Genomic DNA, 23,705 nt, shown 5'->3' with positions numbered 1-23,705 from the left:
TCCTATAATTTTTTGTTTATAGCATAGTTTATACAGATTATTCCCAAAAAATTATACGTGTTTTGGAAATGTTGAGTGGAATTAGTCTACAATCGGTTAATTTTATAGAAGAAAACCTTTCAAACAGCCTTGGTCCGTAAAGTTCACACCTTTCGGGCTGCGATTGGCTCATGTATTTAATCATTCCTACAACGTAAAATTCGATTAGCGTGGAACGTATCTAAGCGTTATAGGGGGGTCTAATGTACAAGTATCCCTCATACAACAGTTTTAGAAATTTTCCATACAAAACTTCACAATTTTTAAATATATACTTTATTTGGTAAAATTTTTTTTATTCAAGTAAGCACATGTGTTGTTACAAATTTGCCCATGGATTTTAGAATATTGAAATTTTCAAATTATTTTGTGCTTTTCATCATGTTTACTTCAATGAAAACTGATAGTGCAATTTTTTTCTTCCTTGTCCTAACTTTTCTATCAACCAGATGCTGTCATTGCTTTCAGACTTTAGTCCTTAAGATTCACTGCTTTTTCTTTTTATAAATCCATCTTCATATTTAGTAAAGTTTATTTAAACATTTTTAGATAAGTGCTATTGAATTTTATTTTAACTGTAGATAAGCAATCATTCATAAAATGATGAAAAAAATACAGTGGTATCTCAGTATTTGAACACAAATTTTGAAGAAAAGTTGCTTGGTACTTGACTGAACACATGCAATCTGCTAGAACAAATTTTTGATTAATAACATATTTTTATTTTGTCATCCATAAAAAATTTTTTCTGATAAAAATAAAAAATATGAAAATGTTTCTGATTCTTCTGATCAAGATCAACAAAAAAGCTGAGATGATGTTGATACTTAATAAAAAAGAAAACACCTTCATATAACTAAAATTAATATTAATGCGTCATACAGTACTTTTAACTGTGATTGTTAGTTAATTATTGGTTGGAAATAAATTATCAGTTGCTTTAGTAAACATATTTCTCTTAGTAATGAAAAATAGTGTACTTTTGCTAAATTCTGGAACATAACCATATGTTTTGCATTAGTCCTTTGTTTCATGTAGCATGGACTCACATAGCACAGCACTTTTTCATAACATAACTATTGTGTTATATGAGGGAAACTTTCAAGTACACTTTGCTTTATTAGTTTGCTTTTATAACTATCAGTATATTAAGCCTATTAATACAGTTATTAAAATTTTTATTGTTTATCATGTAATGTGAGAATTTTTAATACAGCATCAATTGTTTCTGTTGCAAACATCAAGAAAATTAACTTTTTTATGTAAAATAAACTGCTTGAAAAGCTGCATTTAACAAGTTTAATTAATACACCTTTAACAGTGGTGAAATTATTTAAGTAACACAAATATTTTTCGTCCAATAACAGACTATCCTCAGCTTTGGAGGATGATCCTTCAGTTGAAGATGGAATGCCTTTAAACCTTCAACTGTCCATATATGAGGATGGCTCATTAAATGAGCCAAAAACATTTGCATTATTCAAATTTTGCCACTGTTAAACATGCATTAATTAAGCTGAGTAATTACAGTGGCTAAATCGCTATTATGCATGTAAGAAGATATATTATTCACGTTTTCTTCCGGAAATTGAAGTAATTGGTAGAAGGCGCTAGTGTACTGTAGTGTCTGCCATTAAATGTTGGTTGTGCATAGTTTATTGCTGTGAGTAAGATTTTTAATTATTTTCATTCAAGGATGGAAAGTAATATTTTGGAATTAGGTAGGTATATTTCTACTGTTTCTTTATTCTACTGTTGAAATGATTAATGATAAACTGCTATTATTGAGATTCCAAATTTATGTTTTAAATGCTGCAGACAGTTGTTCGTATCCATATCTAAATGAACTGTGAAGAAACATTTGGAAAGATGACGTAAAAGAATGGCCAAATATTAAAGAAATCATGTCTTATATTATTTGGTTTACTCAAAAGCCTGTGACCTATGAGAAACGTAATCCTACAAAGGATTTGAATCATACAATTATTTTCAAAGTGGTTTTGTAGGGCAAACATTGTCTTATTGTGTGAACAAATATCTCATGTATTTGAAAGCTGGAGTAAATTTATAACCTGTGGGCATGTGTTCGAAACTCAGGAGAAATAGAAAGTTTGGGTTGCACTTTTATGGCTGGCAAAGGAAAGTTATGCAGCCATTCTGTGGAAAGTAGTAGTAGCAGTACAACAGGGTTATACTGGAGGTGCATGTATCGATGTTCCACAGAAATGGAATATGGGTACAAAAAGAAACATTGAACCTAAACGACTGGATAATATCTTATTTAAAAACCTAAAAGAGGACAAGATATTGAACTTTCACCAATGAAAAATACCACCATTTTTGTTAAAAAAATATACTTCTGAGGAAATAATTAAAGGTATACAAGAAAGTGGACTAGGTCCTTTACCGTTACTTGATGTACCTGGCACTCTGGTACATGATACAATGTGCAAGCTGGATAATGTTGAAGACTTGATGGATAAACCAGGAAATGTGCAGATTTTCCATGGAGCACATTCATCACTGAATCTTGAGTGCAATAGTTGTGGGAAATTTTTCAAAGATTGGAAAATGTAGCTCAGGATATGGATATATGGTTGACTAGCAGGAAAATTAGGATAACTGCTTCCACTGCTTATTCTGTTCCAAAAAGACAGGCAACAGATTCTAAAAAATTCCTTCATAACCATGTTTTTGGTAAGTTTAGTGGTAACATTTATACTAACTATGGGAAAGAGATGGAAGTAAATGCAATAAAGTTTTTTGAAACAATGCATAATAAATCAATAACAGAATCTGGAATTCATGTTTGTAAAAAGGACAAGTGGCTTTCAGCAAGTCCAGATGGTATTTTGGGTTCAGATGGCATTTTAGAAGTAAAATGTCCTTTTATTGGGTTGTTCAGAAAGTAATGTGTGTTTTTTTTCGTGGAAAAAAAACACAATATTTTTATAATAAATTAATATTTTATTCAATTATATATCGACCATTTGGTCAAATATCTGTCGTCATCATTTCTGGTAGTAGCATGATTCCACGTTAATAAACGTTTTGATCTCTGCTTACAAAAAACTGATTCAAGTGATTTTTGACATTGTCATTTCAAGTAAATGTCTTAGTTTAAAAAATTTTGTATACACCAGAACAAGTAATAATCTGAGTGTGCCTGATCTGGCGAATATGGTTGGTGTGATAGCACGTCCCATCTAAGCTGTAACAGTTTCTGACGAGTTACCAAACTTGTGTGAAATTTGGCATTATTGTAGTAAAACACTACATCTTTTTTGTTGATCAATTCTGGCCTTTTCTGTTTGATGATATTACTCAATTTGTTTAATAGCAGCACACTTTCAAATCAATTGTTAAATTGTTTGATAAAAACTCAAAAAAAAATTTCCTTAAAATCCCACCAAAGAGAATAACTCTCTTTAAGAACATGTGGAACCCATATATCGAGCTTTAAAACGAAACCAGTTTGTTTCAAGTAATCATAAACGGTTCACTTCGACAAATTTAATCTCTTAGTGATTTTACATGTTGTTATTTGGCAGTTTGTTTCAATCAGTACCTTTATTTTGTTTTCATTGGCTTCAACTGGCCGTCCAGAACATGGTGCATCTTTGATATTGAAATTGCCAGAACGAAATTTTGTAAACCAGTTTTGGCACTGTTGTTCTGTGAATACATCTTCTCCGTACATGTCACACAATTTTTTTCTCGCTTGTGCAGCATTCTTACCTTTTCGATAATAAAAGGGCAAAATATGCTGAAAATGCTGCTTTCGATCTTCCATACTTGATGGAACACAAAAAATAAACAATTGCACAAAATCAAACAATTTTTTACAAATAAGCCTTAAAATGTCGGCTATATAATGTCAGTATATAATGAAAATTTGGTGTAAGATGAAATTGGTTGGTAAAAATACATCTAATTCTTCTAGTAATAAAAAAAAAAAAAATGAAATTACTTTTCGAGCAACCCAATAAAAGAAACATTGATTTTCTGAAATGCAGGCAAACTCTTTCTTTCCACTTTTTTAACTTTTGATATGAGTTATTACAGTCAAATAAGGAACAATATCTTCCTCCCATAATTTTGTAATACTATTCACTGTTACTAATATAAGATTTTTAATATGGTACAAAAACTATATGTTATATCCTGTACAAAAAACTACTAATAAATTAATAGTTATTGTTAATAGCAGTTACCGATATTACTATATTCTAGTAATTGTGCGATATCCAATGTTTAATTACAGCATAGGAAGTAACAGGAAGTAACTTCACAATGCTATCTATCGATAGTTTTCTCTGTGCAAAGGTGGATAGTCAAAAATAAACTAAACTTTTAATACAACTTTTATTACATATACTTTTATTAGTTTATTTATTTTACAAAGTATATCTTGTCTGCTTATTTGAATCTGTGATCCATTAGGAACAAACTTGTAGTGAGTTTGGTTTTTTATACCAAAAAGTGCTCAGGTTATATTCAAGAAAGTAATTCAAAATGGACTGCATGACTATTTTAATAAGTGGTACAAATGTTGGCAGAAGTGTGTAATTGCAAAAGGTGCTAATTTTATAGGTAGTTTTTTTTTTTTTTAAATATTTCTTTTAATACTAATGACAGTTTATAGTAAAAGTTTGGTTTATTTTTTACTCTAGTGTATATATTTAATACATTTTATGCCTATTTGCAAATTTCAAATATTACTCTGCAGCTAATAAAAATATATTATAGAATTACTATATAATTTTATAATACAGTTTAGTTGATGTATAATAATACAAATATTAAATAGAATTTGAAGTTTTAAATTTAAACATTCTAATTTTGTAAAATAGAGAGAAAACATAGAAACTATGCCAGGATATTTATCATTGCATCAAACACCAGAAGGTTTAATAATTAAGTGGACTCCAAATCAATTAATGAATGGCTGTTATACAACTAATGAAGATGAAGCAACTCAGGATAAAAGGTAAAAATAATATGAATTAGTTTTATAGTAATTTTAATACAGAAATAATTTGTTTCGATATTAAGTAAATCAATAATATTTTATACTAGTTATAAAATTAATTTGCTGAAATAAAGATATAAATATACAATATAAAAGCTGATTTACAGAAATGAGGCTTAAGCCACAACCTTGATTTTTAAACCCTGGATTTCTTAAAGTTCTATTTCAAAAATAAGTTTTTGACTAAAGATGATCTAACCCATGGATTGTAACCTGTGGTAAAAGCCATAGATTAGACCAGTGTTTTTCAACCTGTGGGTCGCGACCCCCTGGGGGTCACGAAGCCTTACACGGGGGGTCACGGGTACAAGAAAAAGACAAGTGTTTGTAGGTCCTACACTACATTAAAAAAACTACTATTTCAGCGAGAATTATGGCTCATCTCAGAAAATGATAGCGGAAAAAGTGTTGAGCTGATTTCCAAAAGGAAATTTGGAAATCAGCTCTAAAACAGCTGATTTCCAAACACAGCTGATTTCCAAAACAGGCTATCTTTGCTCTAAAACAGCTGGTGGAAAGGCACAGGGAAATGCAGGAATATTTACACATGGTGTTCATAGATCTAGAAAAGGTGTATGATAGGGTACCAAGGCAAGAGATATGGAGATGTTTGAGGGAAAAGAATGTTCCAGAAAAATATGTTATGCTTGTTAAGGAAATGTACGAGGGAGCAGAGACCCAAGTTGATGTGGGCACTACAGATAAGTTCTTCATTAATGTTGGTTTGCATCAGGGATTGATCCTTTATTTGTTTGACATGATAATGGATGTGTTGGTGTGATGTATGACATGAAGGGTGAGGGTCCATGAAGTATGCTGTTTGTGGATGATATTGTGCTGTGTGAACTTTCCCAAACCAAGACTGAGAAGAAACTGGAAGATTGGAGGATAGTTTTGGAAGAAAGGGGCATGAAGATTAGCAGAACTAAAACAGCTTATATGACTCTGAATGGTAGAGATAAGTGTAATATTAAAATCCAAAATGTGCCGCTCCCTTTTGTTCTGAGTTTTAAATATTGTGGGACATTGTTGAGATAGGAGGAGGATTGAACTCGGAGATGCAGCATAGAATTCAATGTGGATGGATGAACTAAAAAAAGCTGAGCAGTGTGTTATGCGACAAGAAAGTTAGCTGCAATCTGAAAGGAAAATTGTATAAGTTAGACCTGCAGTGTTATATGAAGCAGAGACATGGGCAATAATGAGCCCAAGAAAGAAAGATGAAGGTGGCGGAGATGAGAATGTTGAGATGGATGTTGGAATGTCAAGAAAGGATAGAATAATGAATGATTTTATTAGATAGGCCCTTTGAGCAAAAAGATGCAAGAATGTAAGTTGAAGTGGTTTGACCACATAGAGTGAAGAAGTGACAATTATGTTGGAAATAAGAGTGGAAAACTGGTAGTAAGAGGAAAAGAAGAAGACCAAAGATGTGTTGGAAAGATAAGGTGAAAGAAGACTTGAACCAGAGGGGACTTAAGAGAGAAGAAGCCCTTGATAGGGAGAAATGGAAAAAATGTATTAGAGAAGGAAATGCCATCCCCATATAAACATGGGAAAAGGCAAAGATAAAGATGATTCCTTTCTTTTTCAATATCAAACTTTATATTTTTTCTGTTATGTTTGCTTGTAAAATTAATTTTTCATTTGTTTTTCTACTATCAAATATAATGATACAATCATCTACATACCTATTGTAAAATTCAAATCTTTCTATATTTCTAATTTTTCATCTATATGTATCATGAATATTTATGCTAGTCTTGGACCAATACATGTTCCCATTAGTACAGTAGAACCTCGAAAACTCGGCTCTCGATAACCCGGCACTCCGGATAACTCGGCCACACCCTGGCAGGGCAAAAAATCCTTAGTTAATTAATTTTCATTATAGACAGCTTTATAAAAGTGTAAAAGCTCTCATAAACTATTTTTCTGAGGTCTGCCTTATCAGGTAAATTACTTACAGAGTGTATTCATTAATTTTCATTTTCATGTAGTAAAGGCTCTATGCCTTCATAAAGTACGTACTTTTCCTTTGTTTAAGGGTATTTGGCAGTTTATTCTCTGTTGTATTCTCCAGCAAACAATACATACAAGTACAGTACACCATTTTCTGAGGAAACACGCATACTTATCCTTTTTTAACCCCATTCTCGATAACCCGGCATTTTCACAAACTCGGCCACCCTTCGGTCCACATTAGGCCGAGTTTTCGAGGTTCTACTGTATTNCATCTATCGGGCTGCGATTGGCTCATGTATTTAATCATTCCTACAACGTAAAATTCGATTAGCGTGGAACGTATCTAAGCGTTATAGGGGGGTCTAATGTACAAGTATCCCTCATACAACAGTTTTAGAAATTTTCCATACAAAACTTCACAATTTTTAAATATATACTTTATTTGGTAAAATTTTTTTTATTCAAGTAAGCACATGTGTTGTTACAAATTTGCCCATGGATTTTAGAATATTGAAATTTTCAAATTATTTTGTGCTTTTCATCATGTTTACTTCAATGAAAACTGATAGTGCAATTTTTTTCTTCCTTGTCCTAACTTTTCTATCAACCAGATGCTGTCATTGCTTTCAGACTTTAGTCCTTAAGATTCACTGCTTTTTCTTTTTATAAATCCATCTTCATATTTAGTAAAGTTTATTTAAACATTTTTAGATAAGTGCTATTGAATTTTATTTTAACTGTAGATAAGCAATCATTCATAAAATGATGAAAAAAATACAGTGGTATCTCAGTATTTGAACACAAATTTTGAAGAAAAGTTGCTTGGTACTTGACTGAACACATGCAATCTGCTAGAACAAATTTTTGATTAATAACATATTTTTATTTTGTCATCCATAAAAAATTTTTTCTGATAAAAATAAAAAATATGAAAATGTTTCTGATTCTTCTGATCAAGATCAACAAAAAAGCTGAGATGATGTTGATACTTAATAAAAAAGAAAACACCTTCATATAACTAAAATTAATATTAATGCGTCATACAGTACTTTTAACTGTGATTGTTAGTTAATTATTGGTTGGAAATAAATTATCAGTTGCTTTAGTAAACATATTTCTCTTAGTAATGAAAAATAGTGTACTTTTGCTAAATTCTGGAACATAACCATATGTTTTGCATTAGTCCTTTGTTTCATGTAGCATGGACTCACATAGCACAGCACTTTTTCATAACATAACTATTGTGTTATATGAGGGAAACTTTCAAGTACACTTTGCTTTATTAGTTTGCTTTTATAACTATCAGTATATTAAGCCTATTAATACAGTTATTAAAATTTTTATTGTTTATCATGTAATGTGAGAATTTTTAATACAGCATCAATTGTTTCTGTTGCAAACATCAAGAAAATTAACTTTTTTATGTAAAATAAACTGCTTGAAAAGCTGCATTTAACAAGTTTAATTAATACACCTTTAACAGTGGTGAAATTATTTAAGTAACACAAATATTTTTCGTCCAATAACAGACTATCCTCAGCTTTGGAGGATGATCCTTCAGTTGAAGATGGAATGCCTTTAAACCTTCAACTGTCCATATATGAGGATGGCTCATTAAATGAGCCAAAAACATTTGCATTATTCAAATTTTGCCACTGTTAAACATGCATTAATTAAGCTGAGTAATTACAGTGGCTAAATCGCTATTATGCATGTAAGAAGATATATTATTCACGTTTTCTTCCGGAAATTGAAGTAATTGGTAGAAGGCGCTAGTGTACTGTAGTGTCTGCCATTAAATGTTGGTTGTGCATAGTTTATTGCTGTGAGTAAGATTTTTAATTATTTTCATTCAAGGATGGAAAGTAATATTTTGGAATTAGGTAGGTATATTTCTACTGTTTCTTTATTCTACTGTTGAAATGATTAATGATAAACTGCTATTATTGAGATTCCAAATTTATGTTTTAAATGCTGCAGACAGTTGTTCGTATCCATATCTAAATGAACTGTGAAGAAACATTTGGAAAGATGACGTAAAAGAATGGCCAAATATTAAAGAAATCATGTCTTATATTATTTGGTTTACTCAAAAGCCTGTGACCTATGAGAAACGTAATCCTACAAAGGATTTGAATCATACAATTATTTTCAAAGTGGTTTTGTAGGGCAAACATTGTCTTATTGTGTGAACAAATATCTCATGTATTTGAAAGCTGGAGTAAATTTATAACCTGTGGGCATGTGTTCGAAACTCAGGAGAAATAGAAAGTTTGGGTTGCACTTTTATGGCTGGCAAAGGAAAGTTATGCAGCCATTCTGTGGAAAGTAGTAGTAGCAGTACAACAGGGTTATACTGGAGGTGCATGTATCGATGTTCCACAGAAATGGAATATGGGTACAAAAAGAAACATTGAACCTAAACGACTGGATAATATCTTATTTAAAAACCTAAAAGAGGACAAGATATTGAACTTTCACCAATGAAAAATACCACCATTTTTGTTAAAAAAATATACTTCTGAGGAAATAATTAAAGGTATACAAGAAAGTGGACTAGGTCCTTTACCGTTACTTGATGTACCTGGCACTCTGGTACATGATACAATGTGCAAGCTGGATAATGTTGAAGACTTGATGGATAAACCAGGAAATGTGCAGATTTTCCATGGAGCACATTCATCACTGAATCTTGAGTGCAATAGTTGTGGGAAATTTTTCAAAGATTGGAAAATGTAGCTCAGGATATGGATATATGGTTGACTAGCAGGAAAATTAGGATAACTGCTTCCACTGCTTATTCTGTTCCAAAAAGACAGGCAACAGATTCTAAAAAATTCCTTCATAACCATGTTTTTGGTAAGTTTAGTGGTAACATTTATACTAACTATGGGAAAGAGATGGAAGTAAATGCAATAAAGTTTTTTGAAACAATGCATAATAAATCAATAACAGAATCTGGAATTCATGTTTGTAAAAAGGACAAGTGGCTTTCAGCAAGTCCAGATGGTATTTTGGGTTCAGATGGCATTTTAGAAGTAAAATGTCCTTTTATTGGGTTGTTCAGAAAGTAATGTGTGTTTTTTTTCCACGAAAAAAAACACAATATTTTTATAATAAATTAATATTTTATTCAATTATATATCGACCATTTGGTCAAATATCTGTCGTCATCATTTCTGGTAGTAGCATGATTCCACGTTAATAAACGTTTTGATCTCTGCTTACAAAAAACTGATTCAAGTGATTTTTGACATTGTCATTTCAAGTAAATGTCTTAGTTTAAAAAATTTTGTATACACCAGAACAAGTAATAATCTGAGTGTGCCTGATCTGGCGAATATGGTTGGTGTGATAGCACGTCCCATCTAAGCTGTAACAGTTTCTGACGAGTTACCAAACTTGTGTGAAATTTGGCATTATTGTAGTAAAACACTACATCTTTTTTGTTGATCAATTCTGGCCTTTTCTGTTTGATGATATTACTCAATTTGTTTAATAGCAGCACACTTTCAAATCAATTGTTAAATTGTTTGATAAAAACTCAAAAAAAAATTTCCTTAAAATCCCACCAAAGAGAATAACTCTCTTTAAGAACATGTGGAACCCATATATCGAGCTTTAAAACGAAACCAGTTTGTTTCAAGTAATCATAAACAGTTCACTTCGACAAATTTAATCTCTTAGTGATTTTACATGTTGTTATTTGGCAGTTTGTTTCAATCAGTACCTTTATTTTGTTTTCATTGGCTTCAACTGGCCGTCCAGAACATGGTGCATCTTTGATATTGAAATTGCCAGAACGAAATTTTGTAAACCAGTTTTGGCACTGTTGTTCTGTGAATACATCTTCTCCGTACATGTCACACAATTTTTTTCTCGCTTGTGCAGCATTCTTACCTTTTTGATAATAAAAGGGCAAAATATGCTGAAAATGCTGCTTTCGATCTTCCATACTTGATGGAACACAAAAAATAAACAATTGCACAAAATCAAACAATTTTTTACAAATAAGCCTCAAAATGTCGGCTATATAATGTCAGTATATAATGAAAATTTGGTGTAAGATGAAATTGGTTGGTAAAAATACATCTAATTCTTCTAGTAATAAAAAAAAAAAAAAATAAATTACTTTTCGAGCAACCCAATAAAAGAAACATTGATTTTCTGAAATGCAGGCAAACTCTTTCTTTCCACTTTTTTAACTTTTGATATGAGTTATTACAATCAAATAAGGAACAATATCTTCCTCCCATAATTTTGTAATACTATTCACTGTTACTAATATAAGATTTTTAATATGGTACAAAAACTATATGTTATATCCTGTACAAAAAACTACTAATAAATTAATAGTTATTGTTAATAGCAGTTACCGATATTACTATATTCTAGTAATTGTGCGATATCCAATGTTTAATTACAGCATAGGAAGTAACAGGAAGTAACTTCACAATGCTATCTATCGATAGTTTTCTCTGTGCAAAGGTGGATAGTCAAAAATAAACTAAACTTTTAATACAACTTTTATTACATATACTTTTATTAGTTTATTTATTTTACAAAGTATATCTTGTCTGCTTATTTGAATCTGTGATCCATTAGGAACAAACTTGTAGTGAGTTTGGTTTTTTATACCAAAAAGTGCTCAGGTTATATTCAAGAAAGTAATTCAAAATGGACTGCATGACTATTTTAATAAGTGGTACAAATGTTGGCAGAAGTGTGTAATTGCAAAAGGTGCTAATTTTATAGGTAGTTTTTTTTTTTTTTAAATATTTCTTTTAATACTAATGACAGTTTATAGTAAAAGTTTGGTTTATTTTTTACTCTAGTGTATATATTTAATACATTTTATGCCTATTTGCAAATTTCAAATATTACTCTGCAGCTAATAAAAATATATTATAGAATTACTATATAATTTTATAATACAGTTTAGTTGATGTATAATAATACAAATATTAAATAGAATTTGAAGTTTTAAATTTAAACATTCTAATTTTGTAAAATAGAGAGAAAACATAGAAACTATGCCAGGATATTTATCATTGCATCAAACACCAGAAGGTTTAATAATTAAGTGGACTCCAAATCAATTAATGAATGGCTGTTATACAACTAATGAAGATGAAGCAACTCAGGATAAAAGGTAAAAATAATATGAATTAGTTTTATAGTAATTTTAATACAGAAATAATTTGTTTCGATATTAAGTAAATCAATAATATTTTATACTAGTTATAAAATTAATTTGCTGAAATAAAGATATAAATATACAATATAAAAGCTGATTTACAGAAATGAGGCTTAAGCCACAACCTTGATTTTTAAACCCTGGATTTCTTAAAGTTCTATTTCAAAAATAAGTTTTTGACTAAAGATGATCTAACCCATGGATTGTAACCTGTGGTAAAAGCCATAGATTAGACCAGTGTTTTTCAACCTGTGGGTCGCGACCCCCTGGGGGTCATGAAGCCTTACACGGGGGGTCACGGGTACAAGAAAAAGACAAGTGTTTGTAGGTCCTACACTACATTAAAAAAACTACTATTTCAGCGAGAATTATGGCTCATCTCAGAAAATGATAGCGGAAAAAGTGTTGAGCTGATTTCCAAAAGGAAATTTGGAAATCAGCTCTAAAACAGCTGATTTCCAAACACAGCTGATTTCCAAAACAGGCTATCTTTGCTCTAAAACAGCTGGTGGAAAGGCACAGGGAAATGCAGGAATATTTACACATGGTGTTCATAGATCTAGAAAAGGTGTATGATAGGGTACCAAGGCAAGAGATATGGAGATGTTTGAGGGAAAAGAATGTTCCAGAAAAATATGTTATGCTTGTTAAGGAAATGTACGAGGGAGCAGAGACCCAAGTTGATGTGGGCACTACAGATAAGTTCTTCATTAATGTTGGTTTGCATCAGGGATTGATCCTTTATTTGTTTGACATGATAATGGATGTGTTGGTGTGATGTATGACATGAAGGGTGAGGGTCCATGAAGTATGCTGTTTGTGGATGATATTGTGCTGTGTGAACTTTCCCAAACCAAGACTGAGAAGAAACTGGAAGATTGGAGGATAGTTTTGGAAGAAAGGGGCATGAAGATTAGCAGAACTAAAACAGCTTATATGACTCTGAATGGTAGAGATAAGTGTAATATTAAAATCCAAAATGTGCCGCTCCCTTTTGTTCTGAGTTTTAAATATTGTGGGACATTGTTGAGATAGGAGGAGGATTGAACTCGGAGATGCAGCATAGAATTCAATGTGGATGGATGAACTAAAAAAAGCTGAGCAGTGTGTTATGCGACAAGAAAGTTAGCTGCAATCTGAAAGGAAAATTGTATAAGTTAGACCTGCAGTGTTATATGAAGCAGAGACATGGGCAATAATGAGCCCAAGAAAGAAAGATGAAGGTGGCGGAGATGAGAATGTTGAGATGGATGTTGGAATGTCAAGAAAGGATAGAATAATGAATGATTTTATTAGATAGGCCCTTTGAGCAAAAAGATGCAAGAATGTAAGTTGAAGTGGTTTGACCACATAGAGTGAAGAAGTGACAATTATGTTGGAAATAAGAGTGGAAAACTGGTAGTAAGAGGAAAAGAAGAAGACCAAAGATGTGTTGGAAAGATAAGGTGAAAGAAGACTTGAACCAGAGGGGACTTAAGAGAGAAGAAGCCCTTGATAGGGAGAAATGGAAAAAATGTATTAGAGAAGGAAATGCCATCCCCATATAAACATGGGAAAAGGCAAAGATAAAGATGATTCCTTTCTTTTTCAATATCAAACTTTATATTTTTTCTGTTATGTTTGCTTGTAAAATTAATTTTTCATTTGTTTTTCTACTATCAAATATAATGATACAATCATCTACATACCTATTGTAAAATTCAAATCTTTCTATATTTCTAATTTTTCATCTATATGTATCATGAATATTTATGCTAGTCTTGGACCAATACATGTTCCCATTAGTACAGTAGAACCTCGAAAACTCGGCTCTCGATAACCCGGCACTCCGGATAACTCGGCCACACCCTGGCAGGGCAAAAAATCCTTAGTTAATTAATTTTCATTATAGACAGCTTTATAAAAGTATAAAAGCTCTCATAAAGTATTTTTCTGAGGTCTGTCTTATCAGGTAAATTACTGTACACAGTGTATTCATTAATTTTCATTTTCATGTAGTAAAGGCTCTATGCCTTCATAAAGTACGTACTTTTCCTTTGTTTAAGGGTATTTGGCAGTTTATTCTCTGTTGTATTCTCCAGCAAACAATACATACAAGTACAGTACACCATTTTCTGAGGAAACACGCATACTTATCCTTTTTTTAACCCCATTCTCGATAACCCGGCATTTTCACAAACTCGGCCACCCTTCGGTCCACATTAGGCCGAGTTTTCGAGGTTCTACTGTATTCCATCAATTTGGGTGTAAAACTTTTCATCATACTGAAAATAATTATTTTTTATTACTAATAAACATAATTTAGTTATCCATTCTGGAATTTGTATTCTATTTAATGAGTTTTCAATATTATCTCTAGTTATACTTGGATACATATTTTTAACATCTAAAGACATTAATTTCATGTGTTTATTAATAATTATTTTTTTATTTTTTAATCTATTTAGTAATTCATCTACGTTTTTAAGACTATAATTAGAAGTTTGCAACAAATTTAACTTACTTTTCAAGAACTTTTCTAGATTATAATAAACATAATTTTTAACTTGTATTAAGGGCCTATATAAGATTAGGCTGCAATTTCTATGTAATAGTAGAATACCAAAATTTTCTAAAAAAGATTTTTTTTTTTATTAAGAACTCCTTTTGCAAATAACCAGTACACTAGTGTAATTGTCCTAATAATATGATAAATCCCAGTTGACAATAATATAATAAAGTAAGATATAAAGACATAAAGGCAATTAAATTAATAAACTGACCTTTTTGTATGTTTTCAACAATTTTGCTATATATGTATGGTATAGCTGTACACATATAGTGAAATTGTTGGAAACATGCAAAATGGTCGGTCAGTTTATTATCTATGTGGGCTGCAATTTGAAAAAATTGTTGACCTATAAATTCCCACTGTCATCCATCTGTCCATCCATCCATCTTTCCTTAATCTCTGGAACAGAGATAAATAGGTTATATAGATGAATGTTGAGATCAGATATGGAAAGCTTAGGAGCAAGAGGTTTCGATTAACTATACATGAACTTCTGATGCAAACTGAGTCACATTACTTCAATTCAAAACTTTTTCTCTGAATGGAATTAATAGATGAGCAGCATGGTTCTATTGCTAACAGGAAAAGTATGATGTACAGGGGCAAGAAACTACTAATTTGAGGTGGATAGTATATATTTTAAATTAATTAAATTAAAAATATGATTAAAAATTGCAGCCTAGCATTATGATGATGTCACGATAAATAATTGCTTGTTATCCATAAATTCAAGCTAAGAAGGATAAATTTTTATTTTCTATATAATGATACATTAAAAAATCTGATTTTTAAGAGACTTTTGTATTTAGTGTACACATTTTATATCATAATTAAACTTCATTAGCACTGTTAAATTTTATATCATTTGGAAATAGTGTTAAATACAGTTTAAATATGTATATGTTTATAACCTATACAAATATAGATTTATATATAAAGAAAAATGAGTGAAAAAGGATTACAAACAAGTATATAACTATTTATACTGCATTTGATATACGAAGGGTATTTTTTAAATGAGGTCTGTTTTTTGATAAGAAGAAAAATACTGTAAATATCGTTAAAATATATTTTTTCCCATATTCTACATACTTTTATCTACTTTTCTATATCATTTCCATTTTTGTTCAAACATTTGTCATACTGCTCGAAAATTTTTTTAATTCCGACTTCAAGGAAATCTGACACCTGTCATCAGAAGACATTAGGCCACGCCGCTTGTCTTGTATGGCATGGCAGAGTTTTCTCAAGGTCACAATAAGCATTAGAATTGATTGTTGTGCCTCTTAGCATAAAATCCACTAACAAAGTACCTTTCCTGTCCCAAAAGACAGTTACCATGATCTTTTGTGCTGAAATCAAATAACAGATCATATATTACAGTCGGCGGGTGACTCAATTTTCTTAAATGTTATAAACTTCTACAGCTGAGCACAAAGACAGATGATACGGCTGCAAATGGCATCTAAACACACGCAAAGCATGCTGAAAGCAGATGCTCATGCACACTGCTGCAATCACACATCATTCTCACTCTCATTCACAAACGGACCTTATTTTAAAAATAGCCCTCGTATATATTTATTGTAAAAACGATCTGATGATTGTGAATAGATTTCTTTTGAGTTGTCTTACAATGTTGTTTGTATTTAATCTTTAATTTGTAATATTTTACATATATTTATGTTAGAATGTGTAATATATATTTTTTTTTTACTAATTTTACAAATTCATAATGCTTTTAGAAAATAATTTGCAATTTCTTGGCCATTGGCCACAACATTTAGCAGGAAATCAAAATTCATTCAAGACTAATGAGAATACAGTATGTGTGCATGTAAGGGTAAAAATAGAGAAAAAAAAGTACTTATTATTCACTTCAAACAATATCATTTGTATGTTTAATATATAATGTCTTTTTATTCATTGTTCAAAGCAGCATAATAATAAGATACTACTAGCAAATAATAAAAATGACAAAAGTGATTCATCTTGAATAACAATTTTGTGAGAGCAATATTTACACAAGTTGTACTACATATGTGTATTTAAGTATTTTTAGTAAGTCATTAGCTTGCACTTTTATTTGAAAAATATACTTATTTTTTACTTTTTGTTACATTCAAATTTTTATTAAAAAGTAATAAATTAGAACATGATTTATTGCTAGTTATATATTATGTATTTTAATACATTATTTCAATGTATTCTATATTGTTTACCTATAAAAAATGAATATGGCAATCTTGTAACTTGTCAGTGGATAAGTTAGCATGATATGAGAGTCCTGTAATTACTAATTTGTAAAGTGACAGAGAATAATATATTACACAATACAATGTTTATATGAAATTCCTCAAAGGTACATTATTAAAAATTTTAATATATTATGCTAGTTAAACTGAATGAAATATGAATACAGTAGAATTTTGTTTTAATGAATTGTTCAGGCTGCAGAAAAATCATCCATTGGTCTGAAAATTTGTTATATCACAAAAAATGGATTTTCCATACACAGGGAAAATGTCTTTTTATTCAAAAAAATTTCATTCTTTAACCCTCTACATATAAACAAGTAAAACGGCAAGGCCATATTTGGGACAAGACTATGTCTCGAAGACTCACTACTAAGTGGAATCACTTCGACGCTCAAGGCAGGTCTCGTTCTCATTCTCCAATCTTCTTTGGTATCGCTGCTTTTGGGTGCAATCATTCAAACTTCGCCGGCCATGATCACAAGGTCGTCCACGATGCATTTTCGATGAAATTAACCTATCCAATTTCAAAATTTCTCTCCATTGCATGTCAGTCTGGGTTGAATTTTTGTCTATGCATAACAAAAATTTCCCGTTTTTGAAAAAAATAATCATGGCTATTGTATCATCTGAAATTTTTTTTTGTTTTGCACAAGCAATATATAGTTTAACCCGATTATAACGTCAAATTTTTATTGGTCCCACGATTTTACTATACTAGATAATGTTAAAAAACCTACTTGTAATGGCATAAAACCCTGTTTTATTAATGTCATATTTGAAGCACTCCTAAATTTACTAAATTAGATTACAAATTTTATTTAATTAATAAAGAAAATACTGTGTGTTTAGCCCTAAGGTCAGAGTCCACTTTCTAGAACAACTGTAGGTTGTTCTAGAAAGTGGACTCTGAACTTCTCACCACCTGACTTTGGTTTGCCTGTTTGTAGAGAGAGTTGCCATTTTGTATTTTATTTTGGCTTGATTCTCGGTCCCCCGAGTACCTACAAGTCTGGTTTTTCTTGTGCATGCATGATTTGGGCACCTAATACTATGTGCCAAATTGCAACTCCTGACATGTACTTCTTCATACCTCTAAGCTGGTAACACAGCAGGCAGTACGATTTTATATAGTCTTATCAAAATATATAGTCTTATCAAAAATATATAAAATATAGTCAAAATAAGACAAAATATAGTCTTATCAAAAATAGCTGTACTTGAAATTATTGTCTTTTGTGGCCTCTATCCTTTATTATTGTAACATCCCTTTCTATAGATTATATATTATGCTGTATGTGTGTATTACAAAGCCGACAGAAACTGTATATACTGTAAGCACAAAAGAGGCAAATTATTTATGCTCATTAACACTTCATTTGATTTCACAATTTGTTAAAAAAAGACTCTCTCATCTTGGTTCATTTTGATGATGCTTTTCTGTCTATTGATTACAATCATTTGATATTGGCAGTGCCATGTAGAATCTGTTCATTTATGCTGAAACTTGACGGGAAGATCTTCACAACTTGGAAAGACTTGCTAAATTTCGGCATAATGCTTGATCAGCATCAGTGTTCATTAGGTGGCTTCTTCTCAATTGTATCAGCCTGCTGACACTTTGTACAATTCTTCAGTTGTACATATCTCAGATGTAACAAGTGCTTCATCAAACTCTGCAACCCAGAGAACACCCAAATATTAACTAAATGTTGAAAAATGCAAAGTTTACAATAAATTAGAAAAAAATCCATTATTCCAAGTTACGGATCTGCTAAAAGGAAGTAAAATTACATTGATGGCAGAACCTGGGGAAAAAATCTGTTCTGCAATACATTAAAAGAAGATTCTACTGTATATTTTACTTGCTATGAGATCAGACATTGTGTAAAAATATAAATTTGTGATGACAATCAGTATCAGTTATCACTAATTTAATGACTTAAAAAAACTTGTAGATTGTACAGTGTGAACTGATGTGACACTATTATCTATATTAAATGCTTATTTCAGGTAGCTAACCATTTAAATTTACCATGAAGGAACATTTTCATCCTGTATATCAGTCACTGTTCAAATTTAGTTTGAACAGTGACTGATATTTGTTAGGAAGCTGAAGCTCTCCTAACACAGTATGAAATCAATCCTTCATAGTAAATTTAAATAATTGGCTACCTGAAATAAGCATTTAATATAGATAACAATAATATGGAGCCAGAAACCATGGGTAATATTTGATGACACTTTTCTCAAATCACATAAATCATAAAATTTTTTTATATATACCAATTCAATAACTTAATTTATCAATCTTGTATCTTTAATAACAAGAACAGTTGGTATAAGATTTAAAAGAAAATTGTCTTAGTTCATTTATTAGTGTCATAAAACATAATTTAAATTGATAACAAAATTCTGAAATCTGTTGTGAAATTATATAAACTATCAAGTATTAATATAAATAGAGAAAAAATAAGTTGAATCAAAACCTGGAAAAATATCAGAAGTAGATATAGTTTACAATATTCACATAAAATACATTAAAAACAACAAACTTTTTTATAATTTTGAAAAGCCTGAGAAGTCCAGTTTTTTGAATGAAAATATATACAATTTTGCTTTTTAACATTCATATTTACATAAATTTTTGTAAACTATTAATTACATAACATTCTGGCAGCATAGCATTAGCTTTTTCCTCAAACACTAACTATAAATATACCATAAATAATAATGTAAAATATTTCACAAAAGACATAAATACTATTAATGAGTATTATTCATGTGTAAATTTAATTATGAATATTGTACATTAAAAAAATTTCCTAGCTTTAGATTTTGAATTTGTGCATCAATTTACAATAACAGTATTGTTTATTTCTGTAAAACATAAGATCTACTGTTACATTAAATAATTGAATTTAAGACTGAGTAAACATTAGTTTTAAATATTCTAAAATTTATATGTATTTTTTTTTTAACTTTATTACATAAAATTTTCATTTTATTTCTGAATTTTGTTTTTTTATTTTATTTTTTATTTTCCTGACTCTTCCTTCCTTTTCATTTCATAATTGAATAGGTTTCTTCACAGATCCATTTCATTTTTTCGCCAGAATTCCAAGCCTGATGAGTTGTAAGTTGGGTACTTTATTATTTTTTCATAACATTTTTTGTTTGGTTTACTCTTAATTTGTTTATTTGAAAGTTCTCTTAAATATATTATATAATTTCTTTTTATAATAAGAAATTATCTAATAAACTTTTTATACATTACTTATCAATAATGAAGTCTGAAGTGATACAAATGAGTCCTTTTGAAATAAAGAATAAGTTCAAAAACAAACTTCTGAGAGATTTAGGAATCAAAAAGTGATTTTGGTGAAATATTTCTTGAAACTTTATCTTGGTGTCAGTTTCCAATCACAGTTTGCTTTGCAATCAAAAGCAGTCAACCTGCCAAAACTATATACATGGCTGAGAGAAAATACTCTTTTTTTTTTCCACTTTTCATCAATATCCCTCCTCTCTTCCACTCAAAAACATACCAGTTAAAATTTTAATTATTTTAGGTTGTGATGATCTTCATTGGATTATTTTCTCTTGTGGTATGTTCAGGGTGAGGAATGTTTTTTTTTTTTTTTTAACAAAGAAAGTTAAGTAGGGCTGTCTTATTTAGCAGAAGACTTAGCCCTGTTTTGAAGTTGAAAGAAGAGTTTAGTAAAGTTATAGTCAAAATAAGACAAAATATAGTCTTATCANCATCTCATATCACTTATTTTCGCATCACTGTAATGATATGTAATTATCTATATGTATATTTTGTACAAATTGTATGTATGTATAATTCTTCTTACTGCTATGTACCCATTAATTTTATTGTCTCATATTTCATACCTTTATATTTTTATATCATTATACTTTCATATTTTCTTATTTTTCCCTACTCCCTTATTATGTATTTTATCCTACTAAATGTATCGTTATTATGTAACCATCAACTCCGCTTTTCACCTGGCTATATGTATATGGCGCCAGGATTTGTTGTACTCCAACAAGTTGTAAATAAAATAAAAATGGAAATGGAAAATGTCCGCGCTGTACATTTTCACACATTTACCCACTGTTCTAATGCAATTCTTAGACAAAGGGAGTGGCAGCACATTTACTGAGTTGTCAAAGTCCTCAGATATGGACACACTTATCAAGACCTTTGCACAGTGTTTTCGGAGGCACAGTAACAACCACCGGGGAGACCAAGCCCTTTCAAACAGTCATCTATAGCCAATGTTTAAATGGAATACTCGAGGAGACTGGACAGCACTCTGGCATTTGAATTGCATACAGGAGAACTCCAACAGTGTTTTCATTATTTAGAAACTATAAGGATCTGCTCAATGAAAACATTCTTCTGGGAGTATGCAGAATTCTCTTGCATGACCATAGAGTGGATCAACACTATGAATACATGTGTACATCGACACTACAAATACCTTGACTCTAGTCATGAGGATTTAGATCCCTCATGACTAGAGTCAAGTAATACACAACTCTATTAATAGGAAATCGGGTGATACAGCCTTGGTCATCTACGCATGGATGCAGATGTGGAGATTTACTTTGATAAAGCTCACCTTCTACATGGAAATGCATTACCATTGTGGCTAAAATACCTGGAGATTCTTGAGATGTACTGGGCTATTTCTAGAGGAATGGCTATCAGTAGCAGGGACACAGCTCCTATGTTGCATGCCTAAAGGGCAGTATTCGAGCATATTTATAAACCATGAGATGTTTTGTAAACAGTTTTGTCTTATTGTATTTATTATGTCTTTGTATTATCATTATATATCAGTAATCCAGTTGTTTTGGAGTATATTTTATTCCGGCTATTTATAAGCATTTAGTCTTTTTGTATGTATTGTATTCTTTTGTAATTGTTTTTAGTTTATAACTTATTATTGTTCCTGTACTTGCAACATTTGTATATAATGAACATTATTCAATTTCTGTTTTTGTTTGATTTGCATTCTACCAGTGGAACATGACAATGGCCTTTGTAAAGGTTGAAACTGTTTGTTCTTTATTAAATGTTTTTGTTTGTCTAAAGCTTAATTCACACTGAGTGAATAGTGAAAGCAAATGAGAAAAGTAAAAAGTGATTTTTATTCATCTAGCGAAATTGAACCGTGCAACCAAAAGCAAAAAGCCATTATGAATTTTTAGGAGCCAATCATTTGCATGCAAGAGAAAACGTCTTCTTGAAAAACAAAATGGTCACTTCCAATATTCTGTCATTAACCACGTTTTTTTATTTATTGAGAAAGAAAGATACATCAAAAAGAAAATGATGCTGGGTGAGAGGAGTATTAAAAGTCTGTAATTACAACATTTACCCTATTGTGTGAGAAAGTTTCTGTAGCCATCTTGAAAACAACAACAACCATGTGACAACTAGCAGGAATATGATTGGTGGCAAAATTTTTTCACTGGCAAAAAAATTTGGCATTTCTGAACTTTGAAGCATTTTGCAAAATGGTAAAATTTGCCGGAAATGACATCATGTTTGACATATTATTCTCTCTGTTTTTCACTTTCGCCAATGAATCGTGCTCAGTGTGAACTAACCTTAACTGGATTTTAGGTTTGGGAGTATTCTGGTATTATTTATATCCAGTTTGGGATAGGATTTCTGCTGTTAAAAAATTTTGGATTTGTTCTAATACACTTTGTAATATTTCAAAGCTAATGATGATCTTTTAAAAGAATGAAAATATTTCCAAGTAAAAAGTTTGTATTGGTTTCCAGAATTTAGCATGTTCTCTTATTATAGATCATCATATCTTCAAATTTGTCCAGATCATTTCAAATGTTCAAGCTGGAACTTCAGTTCACAATATGACAAAATTATAACCTTATTCACTATTTCTTGCAGATAATTTCAATCTTGCAGTAATGTTTTCAACTGTCTTGAGAAGTTTTCCTTGGGTCTTTACTGTTGCAAATTCATATAGTCTAAGAGATTCTAGTTCTGGAACACTTTTTAAGAATTCTTTTTACATAAAATTTTATTTGAAGGAGCACATGCCCAATGTGTTATCATAACAGAAATATCCGAACCGTTGTAAATTATTATCTGTACAGTAATACCCCGAACTTACGCGATAGGTGGGACCGAGCGATAACCGCGTAAGTCGAATTCGCATAAGTTAGGGTATCATTTCACATATAAATACATACAAATTATTTTTAATTGGGGGTGGAGACTAAAAAGAAGCAATAATTTAGAAAAAAATGTTTAATAAAATCTTAGATAATACATATGTATAACATATTATATTATTATACAATTTTTCACAATTACTTGATTATCACACCATAATTTTAACATTGTTTCCATCTCAGCGATAATACCATGATGTTTACGAATGATGCTTGAATTTAAAGATTGAGCATTTTTTGCAGCTTCGAGAATTTTTTCTTTACCTTTTATAATTGTTCTGACCATCGATTCCAGTAGATCAAACTTCTTTGCCAATTCACAAATTTTCATTTTTGTATCGAAGTCTTTAATAATGTTAACTTTACATTCCAAAGATAAAGTTTTTCTTTTCTTGTTTGATGCAGAAGAATCAGTTCTACTTCGTTTGGATGACATAGTAGAGT

General features: G+C 30.7%; 1 protein-coding gene across 1 annotated transcript in view; it reads left to right on the top strand.

Moving 5' to 3' along the window:
* LOC111633861 (small G protein signaling modulator 2-like) overlaps positions 1-23,705 on the top strand; it is an 89,822-nt gene that overhangs the window by 18,856 nt on the left and 47,261 nt on the right. Inside the window, exon 9 of the mRNA XM_023378496.1 lies at positions 4,893-5,029. Within this exon, the coding sequence (XP_023234264.1) occupies positions 4,893-5,029 (137 nt within the window). The remainder of the gene's footprint in view (positions 1-4,892; positions 5,030-23,705) is intronic.

Source organism: Centruroides sculpturatus, unplaced genomic scaffold (genome assembly GCF_000671375.1).
Source record: "Centruroides sculpturatus isolate CEXI.00-Female unplaced genomic scaffold, Cexi_2.0 scaffold804, whole genome shotgun sequence".
Classification (NCBI taxonomy): Eukaryota; Metazoa; Arthropoda; class Arachnida; order Scorpiones; family Buthidae; genus Centruroides; species Centruroides sculpturatus.
This window is presented reverse-complemented; position numbering and strand designations above follow the sequence as displayed.